Source organism: Coregonus clupeaformis, chromosome 8 (assembly GCF_020615455.1).
Source record: "Coregonus clupeaformis isolate EN_2021a chromosome 8, ASM2061545v1, whole genome shotgun sequence".
NCBI classification, from domain to species: Eukaryota; Metazoa; Chordata; class Actinopteri; order Salmoniformes; family Salmonidae; genus Coregonus; species Coregonus clupeaformis.
In genome coordinates this window covers 19,077,866-19,092,130 of record NC_059199.1, presented here as the reverse complement: position 1 = coordinate 19,092,130, position 14,265 = coordinate 19,077,866, and the positions used below count along the sequence as shown (strand labels likewise).

Below are 14,265 nucleotides of genomic sequence, written 5' to 3'. Positions count from 1 at the left end.
GTCTACGGACAATTCCTTCAACCTCATGGCTTGGTTTTAGCTCTGACATGCACTGTCAACTGTGGGACCTTATATAGACAGATGTGTGCCTTTCCAAATAATGTCCAATCAATATAATTGACTTGAGGAGGACTCCAATCAAGACCATGGTGCTTGCCTACGGAGCTGTGAGGGGAACGGCACCTCCTTACCTTCAGGCTCTGATCAGTCCCTACACCCAAACGAGGGCATTGCGTTCTTCCACCTCTGGCCTGCTGGTCCCCCTACCTCTGCGGAAGCACAGTTCCCGCTCAGCCCAGTCAAAACTGTTCGCTGCTCTGGCACCCCAATGGTGGAACAAGCTCCCTCACGACGCCAGGACAGCGGAGTCACTGACCACCTTCCGGAGACACTTGAAACCCTACCTCTTTAAGGAATACCTGGGATAGTATAAAAGTAATCCTTCTACCCCACCCCCACAAAAATAATAAAAAATAATAATAATAAATATAAAAATTAATAAAATATATATATATATTTTTTTTTAAACAACAACTATATATATATATATATATATATATATATATATATATATATATATATATATAAAACAAATTAAATTTTAAAATATACTCTAAAAAATAAATAAATTAAAATTGTAAAGTGGTTGTCCCACTGGTTATCATAAGGTGAATGCACCAATTTGTAAGTCGCTCTGGATAAGAGCGTCTGCTAAATGACGTAAATGTAATGTAAATGTAATGATCAATGGAAACAGGATGCACCTGAGCTCAATTTCGAGTCTCATAGCAAAGGGTCTGAATACTTATGTAAATAAGGTATCAGTGCTTTTTTTGTATAAGTTTGCAAAGAATTCTTAAAACCTGTTTTCACTTTGTCATTATGGGGTATTGGGTATAGATTGATGAGGATTTTTATTTATTTAATCCATTTTAGAATAAGGCGGAACATTTTGAAAAAGTCAAGGGGTCTGAATACTTTCCGAATGCACTGTATATTTACATTTTAGTCATTTAGCAGACGCTCTTATCCAGAGCGACTTACAGGAGCAATTAGGGTTAAGTGCCTTGCTCAAGGGCACATCGACAGATTTTTCACCTAGTCGGCTCGGGGATTAGAACCAGCGACCTTTCGGTTACTGGCACAACGCTCTAAACCACCTGCTACCTACAAGTATTCAACCCTATTCCAGGGCTAGTTATGGACCGTCAATAAATTACACAATGTAAATGGGATAATATTTTCATGTTGCACACCTTTTGGTTTTCTCATTAAATGCTTTCAATATTTGTATACAGTGGGGAAAAAAAGTATTTAGTCAGCCACCAATTGTGCAAGTTCTCCCACTTAAAAAGATGAGAGAGGCCTGTAATTTTCATCATAGGTACACGTCAACTATGACAGACAAAATGAGATTTTTTTTCTCCAGAAAATCACATTGTAGGATTTTTAATGAATTTATTTGCAAATTATGGTGGAAAATAAGTATTTGGTCAATAACAAAAGTTTCTCAATACTTTGTTATATACCCTTTGTTGGCAATGACACAGGTCAAACGTTTTCTGTAAGTCTTCACAAGGTTTTCACACACTGTTGCTGGTATTTTGGCCCATTCCTCCATGCAGATCTCCTCTAGAGCAGTGATGTTTTGGGGCTGTCGCTGGGCAACACGGACTTTCAACTCCCTCCAAAGATTTTCTATGGGGTTGAGATCTGGAGACTGGCTAGGCCACTCCAGGACCTTGAAATGCTTCTTACGAAGCCACTCCTTCGTTGCCCGGGCAGTGTGTTTGGGATCATTGTCATGCTGAAAGACCCAGCCACGTTTCATCTTCAATGCCCTTGCTGATGGAAGGAGGTTTTCACTCAAAATCTCACGATACATGGCCCCATTCATTCTTTCCTTTACACGGATCAGTCGTCCTGGTCCCTTTGCAGAAAAACAGCCCCAAAGCATGATGTTTCCACCCCCATGCTTCACAGTAGGTATGGTGTTCTCTGAGTTTTTACCAAAAAGTTATATTTTGGTTTCATCTGACCATATGACATTCTCCCAATCCTCTTCTGGATCATCCAAATGCACTCTAGCAAACTTCAGACGGGCCTGGACATGTACTGGCTTAAGCAGGGGGACACGTCTGGCACTGCAGGATTTGAGTCCCTGGCGGCGTAGTGTGTTACTGATGGTAGGCTTTGTTACTTTGGTCCCAGCTCTCTGCAGGTCATTCACTAGGTCCCCTCGTGTGGTTCTGGGATTTTTGCTCACCGTTCTTGTGATCATTTTGACCCCACGGGGTGAGATCTTCAGTGGTCTTGTATGTCTTCCATTTCCTAATAATTGCTCCCACAGTTGATTTCTTCAAACCAAGCTGCTTACCTATTGCAGATTCAGTCTTCCCAGCCTGGTGCAGGTCTACAATTTTGTTTCTGGTGTCCTTTGACAGCTCTTTGGTCTTGGCCATAGTGGAGTTTGGAGTGTGACTGTTTGAGGTTGTGGACAGGTGTCTTTTATACTGATAACAAGTTCAAACAGGTGCCATTAATACAGGTAACGAGTGGAGGACAGAGGAGCCTCTTAAAGAAGAAGTTACAGGTCTGTGAGAGCCAGAAATCTTGCTTGTTTGTAGGTGACCAAATACTTATTTTCCACCATAATTTGCAAATAAATTCATTAAAAATCCTACGATTTTCTGGATTTTTTTTCCTCAATTTGTCTGTCATAGTTGACGTGTACCTATGATGAAAATTACAGGCCTCTCTCATCTTTTTAAGTGGGAGAACTTGCACAATTGGTGGCTGACTAAATACTTTTTTCCCCCACTGTATGTATTTCTACAACTGTTGCGTAGCCTTAATTCTGTTACATACCATGTTTTCCTAATCATCTCGCAAATATCAGTTTTGGACAAGACTGACTATGACCAAAATTATACTATTTACACTTGTAGTCAATTTTGACACTAGAATAAATGTTTCTGACTCATATCGATGCCACATAGGCCGATTTCAAAAGGAGAAGTAACTTTTTTGGTTCTTTAAGCAACAATGTGTGGGAGTTATGTGTTAGTTAGAAAAGAGGATGAGGAGCAGGGGAGGGCAGGGTAGGGTTGGGTTCATGCCGGGCCAAAGGTGCATTACTCATATATCACACAGACAGAATAGAGGTGAATTACCGTCACTGTAATAGTGGTAATCTTCTGTGGTCCGCCAGGGAGGAGGCGAAAAATAAGATAACTGGTTATGCACCAAACAAACCTGTGTGTCAGCATGCTTTTTAGTTCTCTCTCCTTGCTAACCTAGTCCACAAACTGTTCCAGATGGAATTTGAACTGTCTGGAAAATTCGAAAACATTGTACAGTACACTCAGATGGCTTACGGCCACTTTGGCCAGTATATGTTCACAAGCAATTTTACAAGTCAGATAGTAGGATGAAAATGAAATCTTGTCACAATGTTTTAAAGGGCACTGTAGTTTTAAGACTTCCATCTTTCCACAGAAGCACCAAAGTATACCCTTTCAAGTCCATCAAGGACTATGGAAGAAAATATATATATGGATGCTAAAGATTGTGGTGGGTGCCACATAAAACATATTTCACCATTAATCCAAGTTAAAATAGTACTTAAGTTAAAAAGAGGGACATCAAAACAACTAATCTAACAGAAATAAAGAAATACAGCTCAAAATGTAAATACAACAGGTAAAATATTGCCAGAAAACAATGTTTAACTAAAGCTGGAGAGCAGACCAGCAGTTTCTGACCTGTAAAGCCTCTTGGATGTTACCGTTGTAATCAATGATTTCAGTGGCTCCTTGGTCACCTTTCTGCCCAGGGGGTCCCTGCGTGCGGATAACATTTAGATGTTTATTAAAATCCATAGAATAAAGGGCTGAAGTTCAATATCATTAAACACAAAAACAATGTTTAAAGGGATAGTTAACTTTTAGTAGTCCTCTGTTAATTACAATACCCCCAAAATGTGCATGTTCTATATTGACTGCTGACTGCAAATTTTCTTCAGGATTGTATTAACAGTGAACTAATAAATAAAATACTAAAATATTGGATTGTACCTGGATTGTACAAGATTTGCACATTATTCTTTAAAAAATTCCAGTGTATATTTGGCCTTGTGTTTTAGGTTATTGTCCTGCTGAAAGGTGAATTTGTCTCCCAGTGTCTGTTGGAAAGCAGACTGAATCAAACTTTCCTCTTGGGTTTCGCCTGTGATTAGCTCTATTCCGTTTCTTTTTATCCCAAAAAACTCCCTAGTCTTTGCCGATGACAAGCATACCTATAACATGATGCAGCCAACATCATGCTTGAAATTATACAACGGGTGGGTCTAATCCTGAATGCTGATTGGTTAAAACCGCATTCCAGCCAGTGTCTATTCCACAAGTTACCACCGGCTAAATCTATGACGTTACAATGCCTATTTACTCTGTTCCATCTGACTGCGCAATCCACTGTCTCATAAGCCCAGCCAGGCACTTTATAAACTTCATCCCCACTATAAAAAGCATCTAGACATTATCTCACATTTCTTTTAGACTAACATTTAGTTTTCAACAGCGGAGATTTGTATAAACCTTGCTCTCTGTTTCTTGCTCTCTGTTTAAGATTCATTCGTCAACTTTTTTTAATTTTTATATTCTGTTGAGGGCACTCACCCTTGGTCCCATGGAGCCCAGGTCTCCCTTGTCTCCTGTTCCTCCCTGAGTTATAGTAAGAAAGGACTGTAAGATGTATGAATATGCATGGAGTACAGTCATTTATCACAAACTTAGACCTACAGTGGCTTAGAACAGAGTAGAATAATACATTATCCATTTGCTGAAAACAATATTTTGTTATCTTTTCCACATGAACATTTACTCATTGGGAATGTGCAGTGTGCACTTTGTAATTGTAATTGTGTAATTCCTCAATATATCAATGTTGGCCAAGCATCATCAGCCATACATATGATTGAGAAGGGCAACAGTAGATTTGTAGTAATAATAATAATAATAATAATAATAATAATAATAATAATAATAATAATAATAATAGTAATAATAATAATTAGCAGTCATGCAATGACCTTTGAACCTCTAGGGCCTGGGTTCCCTGCCTCTCCTGGCCCTCCCTGCAGGAGACAAGGAGCAACAGTGGAGTAGTAAGTCACCACATGACCCCTCAGTATGAACAGACACTTTTGATAGTAAGACAAGGCTATCAAATACATTACATATTGTGACTTTAAACATTTTCTAGTCCACATCACAGAGGAATATCATATTAAACCAAAGGTGGCATGGAAGGCTAACCAGAAGTTTATTCTTGATAAAGTTTTTCATGTTTGCTTCATCAAATTCAATGACCTTTTGGCATAATAAGAAATCCAATCAAATTCTGTTTATTTGATCTCCAGTAAATGCAAATGGAGGGTTTATTCCCTTTGGTACTCCATTTGAAAAGGCTGTCAATTCTGTTCCCACTCTCATTCCAAACGAATATTTACTGGTATGATAATCACTAATTCAGCCATCTTTGTCCTTACAAAGTGCACTACATTAGCAGCAATGACATCTGAGGTGTGACATTCTTCAACTTTACCCTGGCTAGAAAACTTTTGTCGATTTAAGCCAGTGCTCTGAATGCATACAAAACAGAATATGTTCCTTAATCAATGTGTAATAAGGAAGACCTCTACAATTGGTCAAAGTTTGGAAAACCCTTCATTCATTGAATCTTCCTGGTCTACTTCCTAGTCTATCAGAAACTTCCTAGTCAACTGTGAACTGAAGGCTTGCTTCATCTTGCATGTTTGGAAACATAAAAGCCACTAGAGTGCAGCAAATACTGTACCAATGATCCAAAAGGTAGAGCTTAGAATGTTAGAAAAATAACATGCACTTGCTTGAAACTAAAATGTGTGCCTCTCGAATAACATCAATGAATGGTCTCTCTCTCTTGTGTCCCAAGCCAGCTTCCCCGCAATCACCCTCCCCCCGGGTTAACCACAACACTGACCTTTTGACCGGGCGGTCCAATCTCGCCCCGCTCTCCTTTGCTTGGTGGGCCAAGTTCCCCTCGCTCGCCCTGGAGACAGTGGAGAAGAAAGACACTTTCAGGAATTGGGGCCTGGAGGGCTCTATCTCTCGCTGACCCCTTTACCCATGGATGGATCTCCCATCTCATCATTACATGAATGCACACACTGGGCTCTATTCTAACAAATCTAATGCAATGGCAAATCTTAGAGCTGGCAGTAGGGCTATAGGTCTGGGGGTGTCAGAAATATTTTTGCTTTATACTGCGGCAATTATGAGCGCAATAGCTAGCGGTGGCATGAAAGGGCTGGGTTTTGATGAATAAATACATTTTAAGTGTGGCGAGGGCTTGGCCACTCACTTGCTTAATACTGCATGCCGTTGTCTCAAGTTCTGTAGGTAATTGACAGTCTTTGCGTCATCATCAACTCCAAGTCCACTGTGGATTTTTACAGTTTATTAAATAGCCTAGGCTACAGTAACGAGTAATAGCAACAGTAAAGAAAATACATTCAGTGTTTGCTCAATATTTTTAGTATTTAGTATTTATTAGGATCGCTAATTAGCTGCTGCCGAGGCAGTGGCTACTCTTCCTGGGGTCCAAACAGGAAACAACACAACATAAAATACATAATATACATAAATATACATAGCACAACATTTACATTACAATTTAGTCACTCAGCAGATGCTCCCATCCAGAGTGACCCACAGCTAGTGCATTCATCTTAAGATAGCCAGACGAGACAACCACATACCACAGTCCCCAACCAAGTATAACATACATAATACAATGCAAAATATAATACGCAATGCATAAAAATGGCTGTGTCTGACAGTCAACATTGTTGTAATTGGCTTCAACGAGTAGCCTAGGCCTTTACGCATTGCACTTCTCCTCAAATAAAACATACTAGGCTCCCGTAAATTGTATTGTACAGTCGTGGTCAAATGTTTTGAGAATGACACAAATATACATTTTCACAAAGTCTGCTGCCTCAGTTTTTATGATGGCAATTTGCATATACTCCAGAATGTTATGAAGAGAGACCAGATTAATTGCAATTAATTGCAAAGTCCCTCTTGCAAAATCCCCAAAAAACATTTCCACTGCATTTCAGCCCTGCCACAAAAGACTGGAGATCACTCTGTCATGCTGATTGAGTTAGAATAACAGACTGGAAGCTTTAAAAGGAGGGTGGTGTTTGAAATCATTGTTCTTCCTCTGTTAACCATGTTTCCCTGCAAGGAAACACGTGCCGTCATCATTGCTTTGCTCAAAAAGGGCTTCACAGGCAAGGATATTGCTGCTAGTAAGATTGCACCTAAATCAACCATTTATCGGATCATCAAGAATTTCAAGGAGAGAGGTTCAATTGTTGTGAAGAAGGCTTCTGGGCGCACAAGAAAGTCCAGCAAGCTCCAGGACCTTCTCCTAAAGTTGATTCAGCTGCGCGATCGGGGCACCACCAGTGCAGAGCTTGCTCAGGAATGACAGCAGGCAGGTGTGAGTGCATCTGCACGCACAGTGAGGAGAATACTTTTGTAGGAAGGCCTGGTGTCAAGAAGGGCAGCGAGGAAGCCACTTCTCTCCAGGAAAAACATCAGGGACAGACTGATATTGTGCAAAAGGTACAGGGATTGGACTGCTGAGGACTGGGGTAAAGTCATTTTCTCTGATGAATCCCCTTTCCGATTGTTTGGGGCATCCGGAAAAAAGCTTGTCCAGAGAAGACAAGGTTCTCAGCCAAGGGAGTGGGCTCACTCACAATTTTGCCTAAGAACACAGCCATGAATAAAGAATGGTACCAACAGATCCTCAGAGAGCAACTTCTCCCAACCATCCAAGAACAGTTTGGTGACGACCAATGCCTTTTCCAGCATGATGGAGCACCTTGCCATAAGGCAAAAGTGATAACTAAGTGGCTCGGGGAACAAAACATTGACATTTTGGGTCCATGGCCAGGAAACTCCCCAGACCTTAATCCCATTGAGAACTTGTGGTCGATCTTCAAGAGGCGGGTGGACAAACAAAACCCCACAAATTCTGACAAACTCCAAGCATTGATTATGCAAGAATGGGCTGCCATCAATCAGGATGTGGCCCAGAAGTTAATTGACAGCATGCCAGGGCAGATTGCAGAGGTCTTGAAAAAGAAGGGTCAACACTGCAAATATTGACTCTTTGCATAAACTTAATGTAATTGTCAATAAAAGCCTTTGACACTTATGTAATGCTTGTAATTATACTTCAGTGTACCATAGTAACATCTGACAAAAATATCTTGAAACACTGAAGCAGCAAACTTTGTGAAGACCAATACTTGTGTCATTCTCAAAACGTTTGACCACAACTGTATGTGTGCGGCACGTTCTCAATAAGCAAGATATAGCCTAGGCCTACCGTTGATATGGTGTTATAGGACTGAATAATTTGAATATGTTTGGAGGAGCGCGTATTTGGTAACCGGACAAGAGGCGCTCTTTGGAAATGTGGATGGATACAAGCCAAGTGGAGTAGCCTGTGCACTGCAGGTAAGCTTATGTGAATTGTGAATATTGCAAAAGCATGATGGCAAAAGCCTCATGAGTAGACCATTTAGAAAACTTTTATGGATAGGCTACTTGGCTAATGCATGGCCAAGATAAGAAAGACACCAGACCAGACACGTTGCTGTTGAACCAGCTTTCGTTATAGTAAGGGTAGCCTATAAGGGCTTGTTTTTTTATAAAACCAAACGGAAAACAAGCAATTGTTACAGGAAAATAACTGAAATATTTCTAAATGTCAGTGTCATCGGATCATCTCATCTCTCGTTCCATGTTGGGCATATAGCCTAAATTTAGGGTTTTCTGCGCACATCCAAAATAATCAGGAACTAGCTAAAATAATGTACAATAGCCTACATAGATAAAAAAAAGGGGATAATCCCTTTTAATAAAGCTTTGGTGATTAAGATTTATTTCAACAAGGTCTCATGAGCCAAACCCTTTATGATAGTCTTGACTACTTGGCGAATGCATTGGGCAGGACAAAAAATAAACAGACTTCATTGAGAGGAGGGGAGGCTATGCTTGGTTTTTCATCAAATGAAACAAAATGGGAAAAACAATTGTTTTTTATGTTTCTAAATACGAGGTTTACGGGCACAAAAAGCACATCTGTCATGTTTGGATTTGGCTTCACACCAATCACATCTAAAGGCAAATGTCATTTACAGAAAAAAATGTAAATTGTTGTGTTGTTGTCCTCCAGTGTCTAGCTAGCTAGCTAAAATCGGGCCTTTCCTAAATTAGCCATGGCTGGAGATAGGAATTTGGACTTCTGGTTTTACTTAATTCTCCAAACTGGCCAATGATTATAACGGTGATTCTGATCCAACCATAAATTCATACATTGTGCCCCTGGCTTGAGAGGATGGAAGTTCAATATGTAGCTAGATGTAATAGGCAAATGTTTACTAGCTGGCCTAGCGAGCAAGCATTTTAGCCAGGTAGCCTAGGACAACAAAAACTAAAAGCGTGTACTGTATGACAGAGTCATAGACCGTTTCACATTGCCGTTTCTCTACATGTCGGTTGTTTTGATCTAGGACGCCTACAAGCCTCACAAGACTAGTCTGAAGGTAGCCGGGTACCAGTTTAAAAAATGAATGGAAGTATACATGGAGATAGTTTAGTGCCTAAAATGGCTAAAATAAGGGGTTAAATATATGTACAACATTATTTTGTTTTTTTAAGTCTCCTGATCTTTCTTATGTCTCTCAGATATAGGACAGACACTGCAGAGCAAACTTCCTTTTGATAAAAATGTTTTACTATCTGTTTATCCATATAATGAAGCTATTTGTTATTCAATGCTTTTCTATGGGCTAATTTGTTTCAAAATCTAATAGCAAAATGATCCTTGGTATGACCATCTTAAAACAATTCCATATGTCAGTTTAGTAGAACCCCCCCTCTCCCGGCTTAGACTTTTAATTAAGGATTAAAATTGTAATTTCGACAGACAGCTTTGCAGCATAGCTAAATAGGATGACTCCTTGGGGAGCACAGAGATACTGTTAGATGGTTGTCTGGCTGGCTAGCTCCTACTGCCTGGACAAGCATCCAGCTGCAGATTATGTGCGCTTAGGCCGCCTGGTCTGCGAACCTCAAAGTGCATGTGGTTGCGTCTCAGATTGTATTTTTGAGTCTGAGTTGGTATGTGCACATGCAGCACTCTAACACCCTGGACCCAGGGCTCTAAAGTGCAATCAATTTGGTCGCATATGCAATGAAATATTTTGCTGTGCAACCTGGAGTTTTATTTTGGGAGCACCCGTGCGACTAAAAGAAAATCCCCCGCAAAATTAAATGCGTAACAATATTTCGCCGCAACACTCTTCTCTACACTGCTCAAACAAGAGGCTGCTTGGTTCCAGTTTCCTGGCCACACACACCAAACCCCACCCCCTGTCACTCAAGCAGGCAGCACACAGTTCCTTCACGCTGTTTATTCTCTCAACATGCTGTCAATTCATGCACTCAACATATTATTTTAAAACAAGAACGATGATGCTTTCCATATTGCTTCTACATTTGAATCCACATGTTTGCTCTATTATACTATTAGTTTGTGTATCTTGTTCTCTGCTGGCATGTGCTGGCATGTGCCTAAAATAATGTTAATTGCTAATTCTAATCGCTAACTAGCTAGCTGGCTAGCTAAATGCCATTTAGCTAAATGCATTAGCTAGTGCAAAGCGAACATTAGCGCTAATACAGGTTGCTACCAGTGGTAGCATTTTCTGAATCAGATAGCCTATTCTAAAATCTTTTAAAATCTATTCAAATATGATTAGGGTCCCCTGGGAAACACCGACCAACAGTTTGGTTCTTACCCTGTCATAACTCCTACCTGGCTTTTTTATTTGGTGTCATGCCAAACATTGATAACCATAGAATTAGAATATTCATTCTATTTCTATGAGGTCATTCTTTTATTTAATGAAAAAAACATTACAAACCGAACCGACCTCAAAATGAACTAATCGCTCAGCAATACAGTTTTTCTCGATTGCTAAGACACATTTTTTGAAACCTTCACCCATTTTCTCCAAACTTTAAACACAAAACCAAATTGTCAAACTACATTCACAAAACCTCTGACTCTTCTGGCAAAAACAAACAATCGCCTCAAAACCATTTACTCTGTGCTCAAAATCAAACAATGCTTTCAGACCATACACACAGCCAGTCAATATATAAACACTACAGAGCGTTCATTAGACACTACATAAAACAATTGAGAACACAGCGTCCAGGGCATGTAGTTACAGAATTTTATTTTTATTGTATATAGTAAACGCATTTTGCAATTAAAACAAAAAGTATATTAATCACAACTTAGTACAGTGAATATATTGTATACTGTAAGTACTGCAAGTAATACAGTATTGAATGTCTGTATATTCAGCACTTGCATAAAAATACAGTAGTCCAACTGCAAAAGCCCAAAGAACAAAGAAAACTCTAAATGAAAAGCAAATTACAGTACACTCAAAAATGTTGTGCAACTGCGAAATCAAAGTCAATGAGAGATTCATTCTGCCTCAGCATCACGTCTTTGTGCTGGTTCCGGCCAGAGGACTTTGTCCACATCATAGGCAACGTTGTCCCTTGCCAGGCAACGGGGGGAAAACCCTCTGGGGTGCCGGATCTAGCCTTGACAACACTCCACACCTATGTCATCACAAATGAGCCCATTGCCTGTAAGAGATTTTCCCTGGTATATGGGTTTCGGTCATAGACCTTCCACCGCCACGCAGAGAAAAACAATTCTATTGGGTTGAGGAAAGGGCTGTATGGTGGAAGGCAAACATTTATGAATCGCTGGTTGATGTTGAACCACTTGCGTATCCGGACACCACTGTGAAAGCTGACATTGTCCCAAACCACGACATAGACAGGATGCACTGCCTGCTGATGATCCTGCTGCTCACGCTCAAACAAAACCTCCCGAAGACCACCCAGAAATGTAAGAAGATGTTCAGTGTTATATGGCCCCAGGGTTGCATGACGGTGGAGAACCCCACGATTACTTATGGCTGCACAAAGGGTGACATTGCCACCACGCTGGCCAGGGACTTCCACAATGGCACGTTGGCCAATTATGTTCCTGCCTCTCCTTCTCCTCTTCGCCAGATTGAACCCTGCTTCATCTACAAAAATGTATTCATGGGGCCTTTCCATGGAATCCAATTCAAACACTCTCTATATATAAAAATAGATAAATAAGTAGTTTAGTAAGTTTAGTAAGTGATACAGAAAGACAGACTTCTGCAAAAGTGCATTTGTATGCACTCCTGATTTACATACACTACAATATAGTGCAGTTTACAGTAACAGTAGGCTAGTAGCATAGCATTGTACTGTAAGCATCAGCGCTGAAAGTGTCTGAGTGTACACTTACTTGCACATACTGAAATCGTAGATATTTGACCCTTTCTGAGTTGTGCTCAAAGGGTACTCTGTACACTTGCTTCATGCGTACCCTGTTGCGCTGGAGGACACGGTCAATGGTAGAAAGGCTGACACTGTTGATTCCTTCAAAGTTTACATTGTGTTCAACAACTCTTTGCTGTATTTCACGCAGTCGGATGGCATTGTTTTGAAGGACCATATTAACAATGAGAGCCTCTTGCTGTTGGTAGAACATAGCAGGCCTTCCACCCTCATGTGGTACTCTTGCAATTCTACAAAAAGGGAAAATGCAGTTACAAACTTATACATAAAGTAAAAATAGTAATGGACATTACTTCTATACGTAAAATATTGTATGTTAAGATTTTTTTTTACATTATTTACCCAGTCCCCTTTCTATTGACAAAATGATGTACTGAATCAAATGTATCCAGTAAACTTTCAATGACCAAAATAAAAAGAAACAATTACCTGTTCTCTTCTCTGAATGTCCTGATTATGGTGGCCACAGAGAATCTGCTCAAATTGGGTTGTACTCTTTGTCCTGCGTCCCTCATTGTCATTCCATGAACAACAACATGGTCTATCACAGTTGCTCGAATTTCTTTTGAAATTACTGTTCTTGGTCTTGGTCTTGGTCTTGCTCTTCCTCGTCCTCGTACTCTTCCTCCTCGTCCACCACCTCTTACACGTACTCTTCCTCCTCTGCCTCTCAGATTGTTTCCATCCATTGTTGGTATCAACATTCAACGCACCTGTGCCACCTGTGCACTCTGAACTGGCTTATATTCTGTACAATTGGTTTGATCACATCATTAGAAACAAGTCTGAACAATTTGGAGTCGTTGTGTGTAAACGATGACAACTGTGTTGTAGTTGTGTTTAACTTTTGCCGCCTGTGTTTACCATTTTGTAACACAAGTGCATCACAGTGCGAAATGTGTTTTAGTGAGTGAGAATGTGTTTAGAGTTTTGCAAAAAGAGTGATTGATTCGACAAATGGGTTTAGGCCACTGAGCATTTGGTTCAGAGAATGGGGTTTAGTGTTTTAGCAATTCAGAAAAACTGTAATACCCAGGTCTATTGGTTGGCTAATGTTCTACGTGATTGCTTCCAGTCCTGAAGTTAAGGAAGGAGAGAGAGAGAGAGAGAGAGAGAGAGAGAGAGAGAGAGAGAGAGAGAGACTACCGAAATCTCTGTTATGCTATTGTTAATTGGAAATAAAACATTTACATGCGATATACTATAGTATAAACGCAAGTCAAATAGCTAGAACTGACATACACTCAAACAAATCTACTAAGGTAGAAAAACAACCACATGTAAAAGTAAAAAGTTTATATAACCGTTACTGAGAATGTCGTTGTAGTTAATCTGGTATGTTGGTTAGTTTATTGTCCCTTAAACTCTGCTGGCTTGGGGAGCTGGCAGAGAAGCTCATAGCTGAGCAAGAAGCAGATGGGAGCACAAAGCTCCTGAAATCTTCACAATACCATGGTTAATTTGAATTAAAACTGTTGAATGTAAAGAAGTTCTTTTTTTTCATTTAGAAGTTAAGATGAATGTAACTCAGAGCTGGAGCTGACACAAATGATTCATTTGGGAGGTACCTGTTCTAATTGAGTTGATTACCTGAATACGTGCTTTCATCTGTGTCTGGTGTTAGCTAGTTACTGGTTAGCTAGGTTTTCAGCCAGCATGGAACAAAAGCAGGGGTTGCCCAAAACTCATGGCATGTGAACATATTGACATCAATATT

At 40.1% G+C, this 14,265-nt stretch overlaps 1 protein-coding gene across 8 annotated transcripts in view; it reads right to left on the bottom strand.

Annotated features, from left to right (window-relative positions):
- Positions 1 to 14,265, bottom strand: part of LOC121571232 (collagen alpha-1(XXV) chain-like) — a 516,412-nt gene that overhangs the window by 30,022 nt on the left and 472,125 nt on the right. For all 8 annotated transcript variants that reach the window (XM_041882570.1, XM_041882569.1, XM_041882567.1 and 5 more), the window contains 5 exons: positions 6,022 to 6,090; positions 5,090 to 5,134; positions 4,677 to 4,721; positions 3,765 to 3,842; positions 3,174 to 3,197 (listed from right to left, as the gene is read on the bottom strand). In XM_041882570.1, coding sequence (XP_041738504.1) covers positions 3,174 to 3,197; positions 3,765 to 3,842; positions 4,677 to 4,721; positions 5,090 to 5,134; positions 6,022 to 6,090 — 261 coding nt within the window. The remainder of the gene's footprint in view (positions 1 to 3,173; positions 3,198 to 3,764; positions 3,843 to 4,676; positions 4,722 to 5,089; positions 5,135 to 6,021; positions 6,091 to 14,265) is intronic.